The 15829-nt window shown below is 36.3% G+C and overlaps 1 protein-coding gene across 4 annotated transcripts in view; it reads left to right on the top strand.

Moving 5' to 3' along the window:
• The window catches only part of Fer (FER tyrosine kinase), a 417682-nt gene that overhangs the window by 133180 nt on the left and 268673 nt on the right, over positions 1–15829 (top strand). For all 4 annotated transcript variants that reach the window (XM_004652481.3, XM_045132276.1, XM_045132277.1 and 1 more), the window contains exon 9: positions 2468–2657. In XM_004652481.3, the coding sequence (XP_004652538.1) occupies positions 2468–2657 (190 nt within the window). The remainder of the gene's footprint in view (positions 1–2467; positions 2658–15829) is intronic.

Genomic DNA, 15829 nt, shown 5'->3' with positions numbered 1-15829 from the left:
CAGATATGGCTTAGTGGGTAAGGCACTTGCTTCAAAAGCCAAAGGACCTAGTTTGATACCCCAGTACCCACATAAAGCCAAATGCAAAGGTGGTTCATGTGTGTGGAGTTTATTTGCAGTAGCTAGAGGCACTGGAAGACCTATTCTCTCTCTATCTGCCCCTCCCTCAAGTAAATAAATAAAATACTTAAAAAAAGATTAAGTAAAATACATTTTTATTCCCATAGCTACATGGTTTTGAATTTTATTGAATATTCTATTAACCTTTAATTTTCATTATTATTATGCCTTGTGTGTCATTCCATATTTCATGTTTGCAAACTTATTTTCCATTCAGCTTTTTCCATTAGTTTTTATGAAAGACTGCTGATACCTTAATCAGTTTAGAGTATTATTATTTTCAAGTATATCCTCCAAATAATTTTGCCTGCTTTCGGGAAATTACTCATTTTTGACTGATTTTCCAAATGTATGTGAATGTATTTACAATATCTTTCTTAATATATTTTGAATTATAAAATGGATGCGGTATTTTCCAGGGCCTGGCTGTCATTAATTTTTTTTCCACAAAAGTGTCTTAAAAATTAACTTTGTTTAATGGGATTTTCTGAGAAATCAAAATGCCAATTTATCATAAAAAAGCAATTACCAATTAATAAGAAAGGCAGCATGAATTTACCAAGAAATCTGTGCAGATTTAAAAAATAGGTCACATATCACTGAAGGATGATGCTTTTCCTCATAATTATTGCTTATTGAATGCTACTGTTAAGAGTGATCTGTCTCCTGGATACTTCTAGGTCCTCTGCACATACTCATAAGCTGTATTTTTGCTCTCTTCTCTGAAACTCATTTGAAATGCCTTGAAATATTATTGAGGAGACTATAGTCAGTGAGGCTGTACCCTGCTCAGTTATATTAGAACTGAGTTCTCAAAACATTTCCAGCTTATTTATAACTCTCTTAATATGGTTATGTTTACTACAAATACTTACTTGGGCTATGTGGTTGTTTAATTCAGGTGACCCCATAAACTTAGGTGTTCTGAATGCTAGTTTCCCAGCTGATGGAGATTTGGGAATTAATACCTCCTGGAGGCAGTGTATTGTTGTGGGTGGTCTTATGGGTGTTATAGCCAGTTTTCCTATGCCAGTGTTTGGCACACTCTTCTGTTCCTGTTGTCCACCTTATGTGGGCCAGGGGATGATGTCCACCCTGTGCTTATGCTATTGTTTCCCCCTGACATTGTAGAGCTTCCCCTTGAGCCTGTAAACCAAAATAACTCTGTTTTTCCCACAAGCTGCTCTTGGTTGGGTGATTTCTACCAGCAATGTGAACCTGACTGCAACAGGTTATATTTTGGTCTTTTTAAGTTTCAGAAGAAAACATTTTTGTCCAGTTTTGACGTTTTCCTTAATTTATAATCCATTGACAAGTTAATAAGTTAGTAACTTACTTTAAGCAGTGCATGGTACAATTTTTTTTTTTTTTTTTTTTTTTTGGTTTTTTGAAGTAATGTCTCACTCTAGTCCAGGCTGACCTGGAATTCACTGTGGAGTCTCCGGGTGGCCTCAAACTTACACTATCCTCCTACCTCTGCCTCCCAAGTGCTGGGATTAAAGGCATGCGCCACCATGCCCGGCTTACAATTCTTTTTTAAGATTAATATATTCTATACTTGCAATGGCATTCCTACTACCACTATGTGTTTTCCTGGGGTTTAATGGTGGAGGGTATTAGTTTGAAATTCTCATTGAGGGTAGCCTTTAAGGAGCATTTCTCTCAAGAAGGGATAGAAAAATCTATTATCTTTATGCTGGCATTATTGGAAAGAATTAGAGAACTTTTGCTCATTCTGTCATTCACACTCAGATCTTAGTCTTAGCAGTTTTCCTTAACTCCAGACACACATGCCTTACAGCATGTACACAGTTTGGATGTCAGCTTGAGTTTTTTTTTTTTTTTTTTAGGTAGGGCCTCACTCTAGCCCAGGATGATCTGGAGTTCACTCTGTAGTTTCAGGGTGGCCTTAAACTTACAGCAATCCTCGTACATTTCTCTCTGCCTACTGAGTTCTGGGATTAAAGGTGTCTGCCACCATGCTCAGCACAGTTTAACTTTGTTAATTGTACTTTAGACATATCATTGTTGTATTGTCCTTGAGACTTTACATTAATTTAATATTCTGCTTCTATCATTTTGACTGTCTTACAATTCTAAACCTACATGTACTCTATGAGGTATTATGTAAAATAAAATGAAATTGCATTTTTAATGTTAATATCCACTAACTACTGTTATTAAAATCTTGTTAGCTTCACATTTCTTACAACTCTGAAGTGAAAAGAAATAAAAGTTTTGTTTATATGTAGTTTCCATTAATATATTTTCTTAAAAGAGCTGGAATAATTTGTTGGAATATATTTTTATAAAGCAATTGGAATAATTTATATTTGTTCTCTTGTAGTATTGTGCTTCTTCTGAGCCAAAAGCAGACCCTTGAAGAGCTGAAACAGTCAGTCCAGCAGCTGAAATGCACTGAGGCAAAGTTTGCAGCTCAGAAAGAATTACTTGAGCAAAAAGTGCAAGAGAATGATGGGAAAGAACCACCTCCTGTGGTGAACTATGAAGAAGATGCACGATCAGTTACATCAATGGTAAGTAAAGAACCATCTAATTTGAAATTAGAAAGAGTAGTGTTTAAGGAATAAGTGAATACAAATTAATTCTGGCTTTCTAAACAAATTATTGCTCTTGTTAATATGCAGGTCCTATTAAACTTGTTTATAAATGCAGAATAGAGTTGTCAGTCACCTCAGGTCACCTGGAGGCACTTTCAGGAAGCACCTGTAAAGTCAGAGGACAAAAAAACTCTTCTCTTGCTGAAATGAAAGACTGCAATTGTTTTTATTCCTGGGAGACAGCAGGAAGGTAGGGTGTTATTCTTAAGATAAGTAAGACTAAGGAGATAGCTATTTATTAAGTTTTTTCTTCTTAAAGAACAGTGGAATTTTATTTATCAGATTAGTAAAGTTTATTGTTTCATCATATAAAACATTGATTTTGCCTAAAACAGGTATTTTTGATCCTTAAGTCATTCAGATTCACAAGCTTGAAATTCAGTTTTTATTTCGGTTCCTTAACTGTATGAATCTCTAATATAAGTTCTTCCCTCCTCCCCTCCCTCTCTCATTTCCTTCCCCCTTTTCTCTATTCCTTCCTTCCTTCATCCCTTCCATCAACCTATCAGTTGTCTACCTACCTATCCATCTACCTACATACCTACTTAATGTATTATCTATCTATGTTGATAAGAAGTAATAAAGGACAATTTTTCCCCCAATGGGATGTTTGGCAGTGTCTCGGACATCTTTTGGTTGCAACAGCCAGTGGATGCTGTTGTCATCTAGAGGCTGATAAATAGTATATTGTGACAGAGCTGCCCCTTTATTCATATTCCCAGAGAAAAATTATTTAGGCCAAAATGGCAACAGTGTGACAACAGTGAGAAAGCCTGAGTTATATCCTTGCTTTTTTCCTATGGGCAGCTGGATGTTCTCTGTACATAGAAATATTATAGTAAAGGAATTTATAGGAGGTAGTTTAGTAATTTTGCTTAGGTGGTCCTAAATAGTATAATTTAAGTCAAATGTGTTCATAGGAAAAAAAGATGTATATTAAACTTCAATATGGGGCTGGAGAGATAGATTACTCTGTGGTTAAAGGCACTTGCTTGCAAAGCCTGAAGGCCTAGGTTCATTTCCTCAGTATCCATGTAAAACCAGATACACAAAATGGCTCATGTATTTGGAGTTTGTTTGCAGTAGCAGAAGACCCTGATGTATCCATAATTACTCTCTCTCTCTCTCTCTCTCTCTCTCTCGGTCTCTCTCTCTCTCAAAGAACTACAAATATAAAGTATACTACTGTGGAAATAATAGGAAGTATTTAAAATATTAGTCAAATATTAGTTACTGATATTTTTCCTATTGAGTCTTGCTGTGATTTGTATATGACTTTGTGAATTGTAATTACTTTGTTGTCCAGTATTACCCTTCCTGTCAGGATCTTAGCAAATGTGCCAAGGGTCCCATGGAATTCTCTGTCTTGCTTTTTGATTCTTGGTGTCTGTCCGATGTATGTATTCTTTCACAGGAGCATGTCAAACTTGTTTCTTTCACTTTGCTTTGAAAACCTTCAATCTTTTATTCTCTGTGTTTTACAGTATTTCTGTTTCAATGTGAATGTGGAATTGGCTAATTGCTTAGTGGCTTGCCTTGGTGTCAAATTGGTTATCACTTTATAATTTAGTCTAAGTAAATTTATGTGCAGAAAATCAATTTTGACATTATCATGATAGAATAAAAGTAGTCATTCAAGATGCTAGATGATAGCTGCTCCCAGTGGATGACTATGAATAAAATTCTGGCTTTCACATTTAAAATATAATAATTCTTATTTTATTAAGATCATTTGAAATTTAATCTTTCATAGTCATTGAAGAAAAGCTTTCCTTAACAAATGAATTGAATAAACAATGATCAGAGAAAATGAATAATAAATTTTAAGAGCGCAAACTGTCTTTTGATACCTTTCACCTTTTCTCTCAAACCTACTTATTCAATGGTGATAATACCTTATATAGTGCTGCATATATCATTTTCTTATATTTGTTTTCAGTAATTAAAGTATTGATTATATCTTTTCACTGAAACAAAGCTTTAGTCTCTAATTAAAAATTAATTGGGCTTAGTGGTTAAAGCGTTTGCCTACAAAGCCAAAAGACCCAGGTTCGATTCCCAAGGACCCATGTTATCCAGATGCACAAGGGGGCACATGCATCTTTTGCTCCCTCTCTCTCCATCTTTCTCTGTCAAATAAATAAATAAATAAAAATAAAAATATTTTTCAAAAAAATAAATTTATCAAGGTGGCAGAAACCTTTAATCCCAGTATTTAGGAGGCTTAGAAAAGAGGATGGTGAATTGGAAGCCAGTCTGGGCAATATGGTGAAACCCTATAGTAAACAAAATAAAACAAGAATGAAAAGGTAGTAAGTCTTTATCTACAAAATTTATTAAATTTACAAGGGAATACTATATGTAAACTAATAAAATAGTATTTTATAAATTAGACAGGATATCTCACCAACCAATGCTAATTACGTGATTTTATGGGAAGAGTAATTTATTTAGCCAAATATTGAAAAATTGAAAGAGCTCAAAATGAAAGTATGTCATTGAAAATTTGTGAAAAATTTAAAACCTTAGCCTAAACATTATTTAAGAATAGGAGAGACAACAAGCTGAACTATTTTACACACTCCTCATGGCATTGCTTATGGCAATGTTGACCATAACACTGACTCTTCAGTGCTAAATGCCTTTGTGAAAAGTAAAGGACTGTGCTCTATGCCATAGTTGCATATCTTATGGAGATTCTAAGATGATTTAGGTATGTCATCAGAATGAGCATTGTGTAATTAGGATGTTAAATGTACTGATATCATTTTTGTCTTCAATTTAGTGAGTTAAAGCCCATCAATTACTTTTTAAAATTATTTTGAAAAATTATGGAAGGCATTTTATAATGTTAATATAATAAAATCATCTCAGCCAGGGTGGCTCAGCCTTATGATATTCTCTTTTCTCATCTAAGTATAAATTTGGCCAAAACAAAGCAGAAAATGATAAATATTACCTATTACACAATTCTCTACTGGTGATTAATTTATTCATGCAAGTAATATTTATTGACTACTACTAAATACCAGTAAAATATCTATATATTTGAGAGACATCAGTGAAAACAAATTAATAAATCTCCTTTTTTTGAGATTATTCTGTGATAAGTGGCATTTAGTAAATCAAATCATATATTGTGTTGGATGTGTTGAGTTTGAAGAAATAAAAACAAAGCAGGATGGAGGGTTCTGTATTATCATAAGTTGAGACACAGTTTTAAATGTAAGTCAAGACAAGCAACACTGAGGAAGTGATATTTGAATAAACACCTGGAACAGAGAGCCAGTAAGCTACCAGAATTTCTGGGAAGGGCATTCCAGTCAATGGATGCATTTACTGCAAAGATTGTAAGGCAGGATGCATGTATGCATGGTTTAGGGTATAGCAAGTAGGCTTAAGGGGAGGGAAAGGCATATAGATATGAGGTTAGAGAAGCATTCAGAACTAGATTTCAGAATCTTGTGTGCCTTAATTAAAGAATATGACTTTTCTTTGAGTACATTTGGGAACCATGGGTTGGGAGTGATAATCAAGGAATAACTTTGAGTGGAAATAAATCTCTGTGGAAGGTTGTTGAGAATGTATTTAGCATAAGAATAAGACCATTGAAGCATTCCATATGACAAAAGATGGTGGTATGAGCAAGAATACCAGTGCTGGATAGATTCTGAATTTTTCAGTTTCAAAATATGTTTGCAAGGTTGAACATGTGAGTGGAATGTGAGACAAGTCAAGGATGACTTTAAGATTTTTAGGTGGAATGAGGGAATGTAATTGTTTTGTTTTGAGGTAGGGGCTCACTCTAGGCCAGACTAACCTGGGATTTGCTCTGTAGTCCCCATATGGCCTCAGATTTACAGTGATCTCCTTCTTCTGTGATGGGATTAAAGGCATGTGCCACCATGTCCAGCTACGATTGGTTTTGACTCCCAACAGAGAGACAGTATAACTGTCTCAATAAAGAAGATAAAGACTACTTCAGTACTCTTCCCAAAAAGATGTCAGCAGAAATTTGAGTATGTGGGCTTGGAGGTCAGGAGCATGATATGGATGAGAAATATAAATTCAAGAGTTATATTTATCAGATGGTATACAAAACTGTATAGATGAACATTAGTGAGAGAGGTTAGAGGAAAAAAGAACAAAGACTGAAATATTTGATGCATGCCTGTTAAGCATTCGAGGAGAAGGGGACAAAAGTAGAAGAAATTGAGAACTAACCACTGTGGGAGAAGATGATCAAGAGAATCAGTTTTCCTTAAAGTCTAGTGAGAAACATTTTTTATGGTTTATTTATTAAATATTTATATTTATTTTTGAGACAGAGAAGGAGAGAGAGAGAGAGAGAGAGAGAGAGAGAGAGAGAGCGCACATTAGGGCCTTTAACCACTACAAATGAACTACAGATGCATGTACCATCTTGTGCATCTGGCTTATGGGGGACCCAAAGAATTGAATCTGGGTCCTTAGGCTTCACAGCCTTTAGGAGGCTTCACTACTAAGCTATCTCTCCAGCCCGAGAATCATTTTTTTAGAGGCAGTAATTATTAAATGCGATTGAGCGATATAATTGTATGATCAGAACTGACAGTTGTGTAGGGAGTTAGTAGTATGTAGATCATTGATGAGCTATTCAAATACGCTGTTGGGGATAAAGCCTTACTTAGGATAGGACTGATAGAGGAGGGAAAGAAACGAATTGTTTAGAGTAGATACAGGTAAAATTTTCACATACTTTTGCTATAAAAACGTGCAAGAAAAATGGGGTAGTGTTTATTTCAAGATGAGAAATGATCATATATGAATGTTAAAGTATAATCCAAAAGAAAGGCAAGAATTATTTGGTGCATAAAGTAGGGGCAATTACCAGACTAAATTCCTTAAGTTGGGGAGCAAGGATGTGATAAAGGACTCAAGTGGACTGGATTTACCATTGGCACAACAATTGACAGGCAGCATGGTACTCCCTGATAGGTGGGTAGTGATGGGGTTCTGTGAGTGTTCTCTTCTGATTGCTTGTATTCTCAGTTAAGAAGTGAAGGTCGGGCTGGAGAGATGGCTTAGCGGTTAAGCGCTTGCCTGTGAAGCCTAAGGACCCCGGTTCGAGGCTCGGTTCCCCAGGTCCCACGTTAGCCAGATGCACAAGGGGGCGCACGCGTCTGGAGTTCGTTTGCAGAGGCTGGAAGCCCTGGCGCGCCCATTCTCTCTCTCTCCCTCTATCTGTCTTTCTCTCTGTGTCTGTTGCTCTCAAATAAATAAATAAAAAATTTAAAAAAAAAAAAAAAAAAAAAAAAGAAGTGAAGGTCAGTGGGTGTGGTTAAAGGTATGGGTAGCAGAATTGTTTGGAGAACAAAAGGAGTGTAATTGTCTTAGTGAGTGAGAGAATCTGTGGGCTAGGACAATGTAGTATGATTGCTGGGCAGGCATTATGGTTCATTTGAAGCTGTGGTCCTGCACACTAGAACAAAGAATATATGGGAGGCTCTACAGTGCTGGGGTCTTTAGTTTAAGACAGGCATGTTAGCATGGTTGTGTATTTTCTACCAGGAGTTTTGAGCCACACCACCAAGAGTGGACTGCCTAGAATTGCATTTACTTACTCCTTTGGTTTTGCTAGGGTGCGTCATGAGTGATACAAGAAAGGGACAAAGGGGGCAAAGTTCGTGCCAGAAGATGATTATGATGATTGACTGAAGGATTCAAGTTGTGAAAGGAAAAGACATCAGCTTATAGGAGCACCAGAGTAGTCAGAAGACAGACAGACTAAGTATTTAGCTGTACAAATAGTGACAGTCATTGTATTCCAGTTGTTGTTTGGAATTTAAAAGAAAATACATCTGGAGGATAGGTAGTTAAGTCATTTTTCTGTGATCTGAGAGGGTAGATACATAATTGAATCTTAAGGTTTTTGAATTCATTATTTTTTCTTGTCAATAATTCTATTAGCAGAATCAATAACAAATTGAAATATCATCTTTAATGATACACCCGTAAGGGGACTTTGTGGTACTGCCACAAAAGTAGTTAAGATTATTTAATGATAATTTTATTATTCTTGATAATATTTCTATCATCTGAATTTTGGTTGTATCTTTAAAAAAAAAAAGGAAGAAATAAGTAATAGGAAAAAAATTGAGATAGGGTCTTATTATGTACCCTGGCTGGCCTGGAACTTGCCATGTAGAACATTCTGGGCTTTCAGTGATCCTCTTCTTACTTCCCAAGTGCTGGGATTCACAGGCATCCACCACTGTATGGGGAATGAAAACATGTTTTTAATGCCTTGAGAGAACCCAGGCCCAGAAAGCCAAGCATCGCATGTTCTCTCTCATGTGTGGATCCTAGCTACAGATGACTGGGCTTCTGTGTGAGAAGGAAAAAACTCAGTAGCAGAGGCCAGTAAGCTAGAAAAGAGATATAAAGGAAAGAGAAAGGAAGGGAGGGGGTTACTTAATAGGATGGTATTGTATATAGGTAAGTAGAAGAATAGATTAATGAGAGAAAGTGCTTCTGAAGCCATTGTAATTTCAAAAGGTAGAGTAATCGTGATAACTAATGAAAATTGCTTTTCTTTTTTTTCTGTTTTTCTTACTTTTTCTTGTGAGGGGGTTCTGTTGTAGTGGTGCTCAGTATCAAATGCAGGGCCTTGCTGTGCTTGACAGCTGCTCTACCTCCTAGCTCTGTGGAAGTCATTTCTAACTGTGCTAGTAAGATTTATTCTGCTGAACTGGCACCACTTGTCTAAGAGTTTTGTCAAACTGATTGGACCATCAAAATTAGTCTTCATTTCCCTGTATCTAGATCTACTTTGGGAAAGGATAAGAAATGTTCTAAGGAGGTATATGAATTCCAAAATTTGGAGCATGTGCTAAATCAAAGAATTAGTATTGACTGTATGACTTTTCTAATCTTTTAACATGTAATGCCCCAAGGGCAATACCATATGGCATGAAGTTGCTGGCAATATCTTTCCAGTCTCTTTTCAGAAAGCCCCCTGAAAGGACACAGAACAGCGGAAGAACATTGTTTGGTGAATGATGAGTTAGAACCTGAATTCTTTCTCATCAGATTGTCATGATGGCAGATCCTGTGTGCTGATTAATTCTGAAGGCACGTGATTCTGAACGTAGTTCTGAAGTTGCTTAGGCAATCTGGAAACCCAAAGGTTATTTTGTGTTGTTCTTCAATTCTAGCTCTTCAGGGAAGAAGAATCTGCCAACTTGAGTCAAGTTAGGAGAGCAAGTTCCGTTGGCTTCTCTTGATATCAGAATTTTCTCATACCCAAGAAAACAATCATTGATAAGTTAATTAGTGAAACACTTCAGTTTGTTAGCTAGGTATCTAGTTATAGTGGTATAACAAGCTTTCATTCAGTATCTGTTGCATTGAGGAGCTGGACTTTCACACATGGATAGTCCCTTTCTTTTGCTTTATTACAGCTTGCACTTTAGACCACATATATTATCATGATTTTTGGTGAAAGGATCTCTTTTATTTGTATCTAGAATTGATGGTACCATATAATGAGCCTCTACTTAAAAAAGTGCCTACCTATTTTACAACATGATTGCCTGTACTTTGGTGTTTCCAAAATTGTACATTTTATTTAAGCTCTTGCTAGATTAAGATGTGACAGATATTTATCTTCTCTGCATATCTTATTGAGTTACCTTTTCTTATGTAAAGTACAAAGGTAATGAAATCCAGTTATGTTATATTTTCAACCAAAAATATCTAATTCTTAAAAACTTGCATGCCATCATGATTCATAGCAGTGCATTTTATAGCAGTGTGTACTTAGAATACTGAAGTGGAATGAAATAGCCAAACCATCATATTGACAGTGTTGTTATAATTTCATGTTTTAACCATGAGGTATATTTTCTTTCCTTCAATCCCTGACATAAATGTTAATTTTAAATCTTCCTCACCAAATAGTCATATGTGTAAGCATTTTACATGTTAAAATGCTATAAAATACAAGATTCTGTTTTAGTTGTTTAAATATTATGTATATTTATGCATTATATGTAACTTCATCAGTATTAACTCACTGAATTCTTAAGTGCAAATTCTAGATTATGCAGGTTTTAGTATTGCTAATTGCTATTTTAGATCCATACAATACAGTAGTGAACAAAGTTAAGACTTTATACTGCCAGCATCTTTTACTTATAAGTGGAGAAGACTGTTTGCAAGCAATTAAACATTAAACTGGCTATGTCAGGTAGCAGCTAATACTTTGCAAAAATACAGCAATCTGGGGGTGAAGAAGTGTTGAAAGTATTATAGAGAGACGTCAAGGGAAACTTCCTTGATAGGTGGTATTTGTGCAGAGATGTAGAGGAACTAAAGGAACTGTCAAACTGGATAGCATGAGACTACCCCAGACATTTGGTAAGATAATTTTGTGTTTGTCTTTTGCGAACTTTAGTTAATTTGACTCAGCTGGAATTTGAGTCTTTTCAAATTGCCAGCTTCTGATACTCTGTAGTTGTATGGCTCTTGCTCCCTTACTGGTTTACTTTAAAAAGAAAATTGGCATAAGCCAGGTATGGCGGAAAACACCTATAAAGCCAGTATCTGGGAGGATGAGACAGGAGGATCATAAGTTGAAAGCCAGTCTGGGTTGCTGAGTGAGATTTCTTTGTTAAACAAAAATACAAGAGGAACTAACAACAAAGTTAGGCACATTGTTTATGTACTCAAAACATTGTCATGCCCTTTAGAAAACTGTGTAGAGGATGAATTGGATTGTCCTAATTCCATTTTGGAAAAAAAAAAAACAAAACTATTTTCTTTTAACCTAGTCCTTTGTCTCTTAAGCTATTAAAGAAGAGTCAAAAAAAGAGGGCATATTAGAAATACTGAATATTAGTAAAAGAATCCTGTGAGGGAAAGAAGATCATGGTGTGGAGGGAGGGAGGTGAATGATAAAGATAGTAGAAAAAGAACACACAGAAAAAAAGAGGCAAGCAAAACAATAAAAAAGGGGGTCCTAGGAAGAAAAGAGTGTTCCATTCCCTCTTCTCTCCCCACCCTTCTCCCCTCACTTCCCTGCTTGACATAGGGCACTGTGAAGTGACCCAATTCTCTCTCCTCCTCTGCTCTCCAGGTTTCCATTTTTACTGACTACTGACTTGCGAACTTTCCTCTTTCTTTTTTAAACTGAGAATGTACAAGGTAAGAATTTATAGGCAAAAGGCATTGCTTATATTTAAAATCTTAATTACAAGTATTAAAAGTTATTAAACCATGATAACATACTTTATTGTTAAAACTTGCTTTATTTATCAGTAAAATATAGTACATAGCAATAGTGTATGATTCAAATATTTAAGAAAATTCATTCTCTTGTTTGGTTCAAATTTAAGTCAAGAGCTAAATTACAATATTTTAAGAAAACTTTTTTCTATGGAATTACTCAGTTGATGCCAAATTAAGTTGCTGATTCCTAAGTGTTTTCATGAGAGGCATGTGATATGATAAAATAGAAAATTTAGACACTTATCCTAATAATAATTTAGTACTGCCAGGCAGAAATCTGAAGTGGCATAGTTAATTGTGGCATTTGCAGGTATAAAAAAATTATGGATGCATATTGACTTCCATTATTCATATTGCTTTATGTCATGTGTACTAGATATTGCTTATGCAATAACAGTATTCAGCTGTTATAATAAAGCATCCAGTGTCTTTGCCATTTATTAGGTCCCAGTGTGGCTGAGAAAAATACTGTTAGGTAACCCTGTCATGTTAACTCTTGATGGTACGACAGAGATGACATTCAAATCCTCATGAAAACTTGAGTCCCAGTTTGTCCTCCCTTTTTATAGACAGGATTATATAGAGTTTCTGTAATGCAGTCAGTTTCATATCTTATTTGATCTTGATTTCAAGAATTCAATTCCTATATTAAATTAATAAAATTAACTGAACATAGGATTCAATATTTTGACCAATTTTTATATGATATAGTCCATATCTTATATTCTATTTTACTTTTCAAATTTTTTTCTGTTTTATTTATTTATTTATTTATTTGAGAGGGATAGAGAGAGAATGAGGCTGATAGAGAGAGAGAGAATGGGCGCTCCAGGGCCTCCAGCCACTGCAAACAAACTCCAGATGCCTGCACCCTCTTGTGCATCTGGCTAACGTGGGTCCTGGGGAATCAAGCCTTGAACTGGGGGTCCTTAGGCTTTACAGGCAAGCGCTTAACTGCTAAACCATCTCTCCAGCCCCGTGTATAACTCTTATTATAAATAAAATGAAGGGTTTTTTGGTTAGCCTTCTTTGTTCATAGTAAAAAATACCTTGAGGTCTTTATATATTTTAATGAAAAGTAAAATGATAGACACACTACACAGGCATGTTTATTCTGAATTTTCACTACTATGTAACTTCCCAACAGAAAGTAATGCTTGTGTACTTTCTAGTGGCTTAGTTGGTGGGCATAGCCCTGATTTAGGAAAGACTAACCTCTATCCAGATCTAGACAACCTGCTTTCTAAGAGCAGAGCCTGGGAGGTGAGAGAGCTAAATCCTGATACCCCTATCTCAACAGTGGGCTAGTTGCCTCTAGCAGCAGCTTGAGGAAAAAAGAATCTGAAGATAAGTATAGTTGAAGCCATTAGTGAGCCTGCCATGTCTGCTGTCATCGCTGCTGTGATGTCACTGGGACTGTGGCTTACTCCCTTCTGTATACAGGCACTTTTACTGAACAGGCAAAAAACCTGACAATACATGAATAAGTAGTACATTGAATGAGCAAATGGTAAGGACTTTCAGCTTTGGATAATCCTTAAACATGTGTTAAAGGGAAGGGATTTAGGGATATGACCTGCTGAACTCTGCTGATCCAGAACATACATGCTGATCACAGCAGCAATCACATTAGCCCACTTGTTGCCTTCCACAGATCTGTGGTCACTTAGTTACTAAGTGTTGTCTTCAACACTATGGATGTAAACTTGTTCCGAGTCAAGAGTCCAACAAGGCCTCTGAGGAAAGAAGCATAGAGTATAGCTTAAGATCAGTCAGCATCTCTAAACAGGGCTTGTCAATATTGGTCATCTCAGGTTAATTGTACAGCAAGGCAGAGGAAACCTAGTCACATTGCTTTAAGCAGGCAGATTACATAGTTGTAAGATTAACTTTACAGCAAGTTACAAGTAAAAAAATTAGCAATTCTCAGCAATAATACACAAAAAGTATTTGTAAGATCCATAAGAAATATTTCCAGTTCCTTCCATAGTTCATTCTATCAGTTCATTTCAATAGTTTGTTCCCAAAGTTAGTTCTTGTAACTCATTACCACATTCTAGCATTTGATGACAGCATATAATTTGGAGGTCTTATTTTAATTTAGTGCTTGCTCATTATAATTTTGAAAGTTGTGCTATGGAATTAAATCGTAATTGGTTCTATTTTGAAAGCTATATCATGCTTTTAAGATGATGGAGTAATTAGTGTAAGGACTTAAAATATTTGGTTGATGGAGAATCAAACAAGCATGGTCTCCCCATACTCTAAAGACATATTGGTCTTTTGTTCCCCACAGGACTATGAAAGTCCAATTTAGCTTTGTTATTTCTTAAAGGGCTTTTGATTCTGGGTGTGGAGATGCATGGTTTTAATTCCAGTACAGAGGAGGGAGGCAAAGGTAGGAGGATTACTGTGAGTTCAAGGCCAACCTGAGGCTATATAGTGAATTCCAGGTCAGCCTGGGCTAGAGCAAGACCCTACTTTGAAAAACCGCAAATACACACAAAAAAGGTCTTTTTGCTGAGTTGGGGAATGCTGTCTCTTTCCCACCTCTCTAGATCAGAAATGGCTCTGGTTTTGTGCCAAGCAGCTGTATTATTTGATTTGGGATTAAAACACAAGGGGATATTCCAGTTTCCTGATTTCCTTTAGTGTCTAGCAGCTGATTACTTAGAAGTGTGAAAAGGCTGGTGCTCTAAGCTTCAGCTTTGCCTTTTCTAATAAAGGCATCCAAGCCCAGTAAAAGGATGATATTTCCAGGGGTCTGACGATGGCAGGGAGTGTACCACTAGCTTTTGCTCAGCAGGTTTTTATTTTAAAAGGTTAGTAACGGCTGGGCGTGGTGGCACACGCTTTTAATCCCAGTACTTGGGAGGCAGGGGTAGGAGGATCACTGTGAGTTCAAGGGACCTTGAGACTATGTATTGAAATCCAGGTCAGCCTGGGCTAGAGTGAAACCCTACCTTGGAAAAAAGAAAAGAAAAGAAAAGAAAAAAAGAAAAGATAGAAAAGATGTCTTTTTCTGAGAGGGTGCAAACCTCACATAACACGGATTTTGTCATGATTCAGCATAGCTACCAGCAGGCTGTGTTCATGTGCTCATTCATTCATTCTCCAAGACTGTTTGAGGTTGCTAATGACAATAAGATTCAACAAAATACTAAATTAGAACCAGGAAAAATGTAGGTTAGGTTGTATCAGGATATAAAGATTGGGAAAAACTATATAAACTGTAGTATGTAATTTTTTTATTGCCCTAAAGCTATTGTAAGGGTCCTAGAATCACTTAAGGAAGACCCCAGACTCAAATAGTATGTAAAAACAAAGAGCGTTTGTTCTGCAGAATCATCTAGCATGTGGGGGTCACCACTCATACAAAATGGTAACTAGGAAAGGAGCTCACAGGCTCCTTTTAAGCACAGCTAGAGGAATTTTGGCAGGATTAGTCTTTTCTAACATGATTGGCTAATTTGAACATTAACTGTACTTGTATTCTTTTGATTGGTCTTAAGGTTTTTGCAGGCTAGGTCTAGGGGAATTCTAGGAGGGTTAGGTAATCTTTAAAATGATTGGCTAGGCAAGCAACAGTTACAGTTGTGCATCTCTAATTGGTTGGGGCAGAAGGCATGAAAGGGACATGTCTGGTCATATCAGGGCATGTCCAGGAACTGACTCAGCCTCTGGGCCACTATCTTACCAGCCATGTGTCAGGGCAGACCCTTTCTAGAAGTCATGCCTATCTATCTGGGAAACTGCATTTAGGCCTAGTTAGAATGGCACCTTACTGAAGTCTGTGATGGTGTCAGTTTGGTCCCTTC

The sequence above is a fragment of the Jaculus jaculus genome, chromosome 13 (genome assembly GCF_020740685.1).
Source record: "Jaculus jaculus isolate mJacJac1 chromosome 13, mJacJac1.mat.Y.cur, whole genome shotgun sequence".
NCBI lineage: Eukaryota > Metazoa > Chordata > Mammalia > Rodentia > Dipodidae > Jaculus > Jaculus jaculus.
The sequence above is the reverse complement of the archived record's forward strand: the minus strand, read 5'-3'. Positions and strand labels throughout refer to the sequence as shown.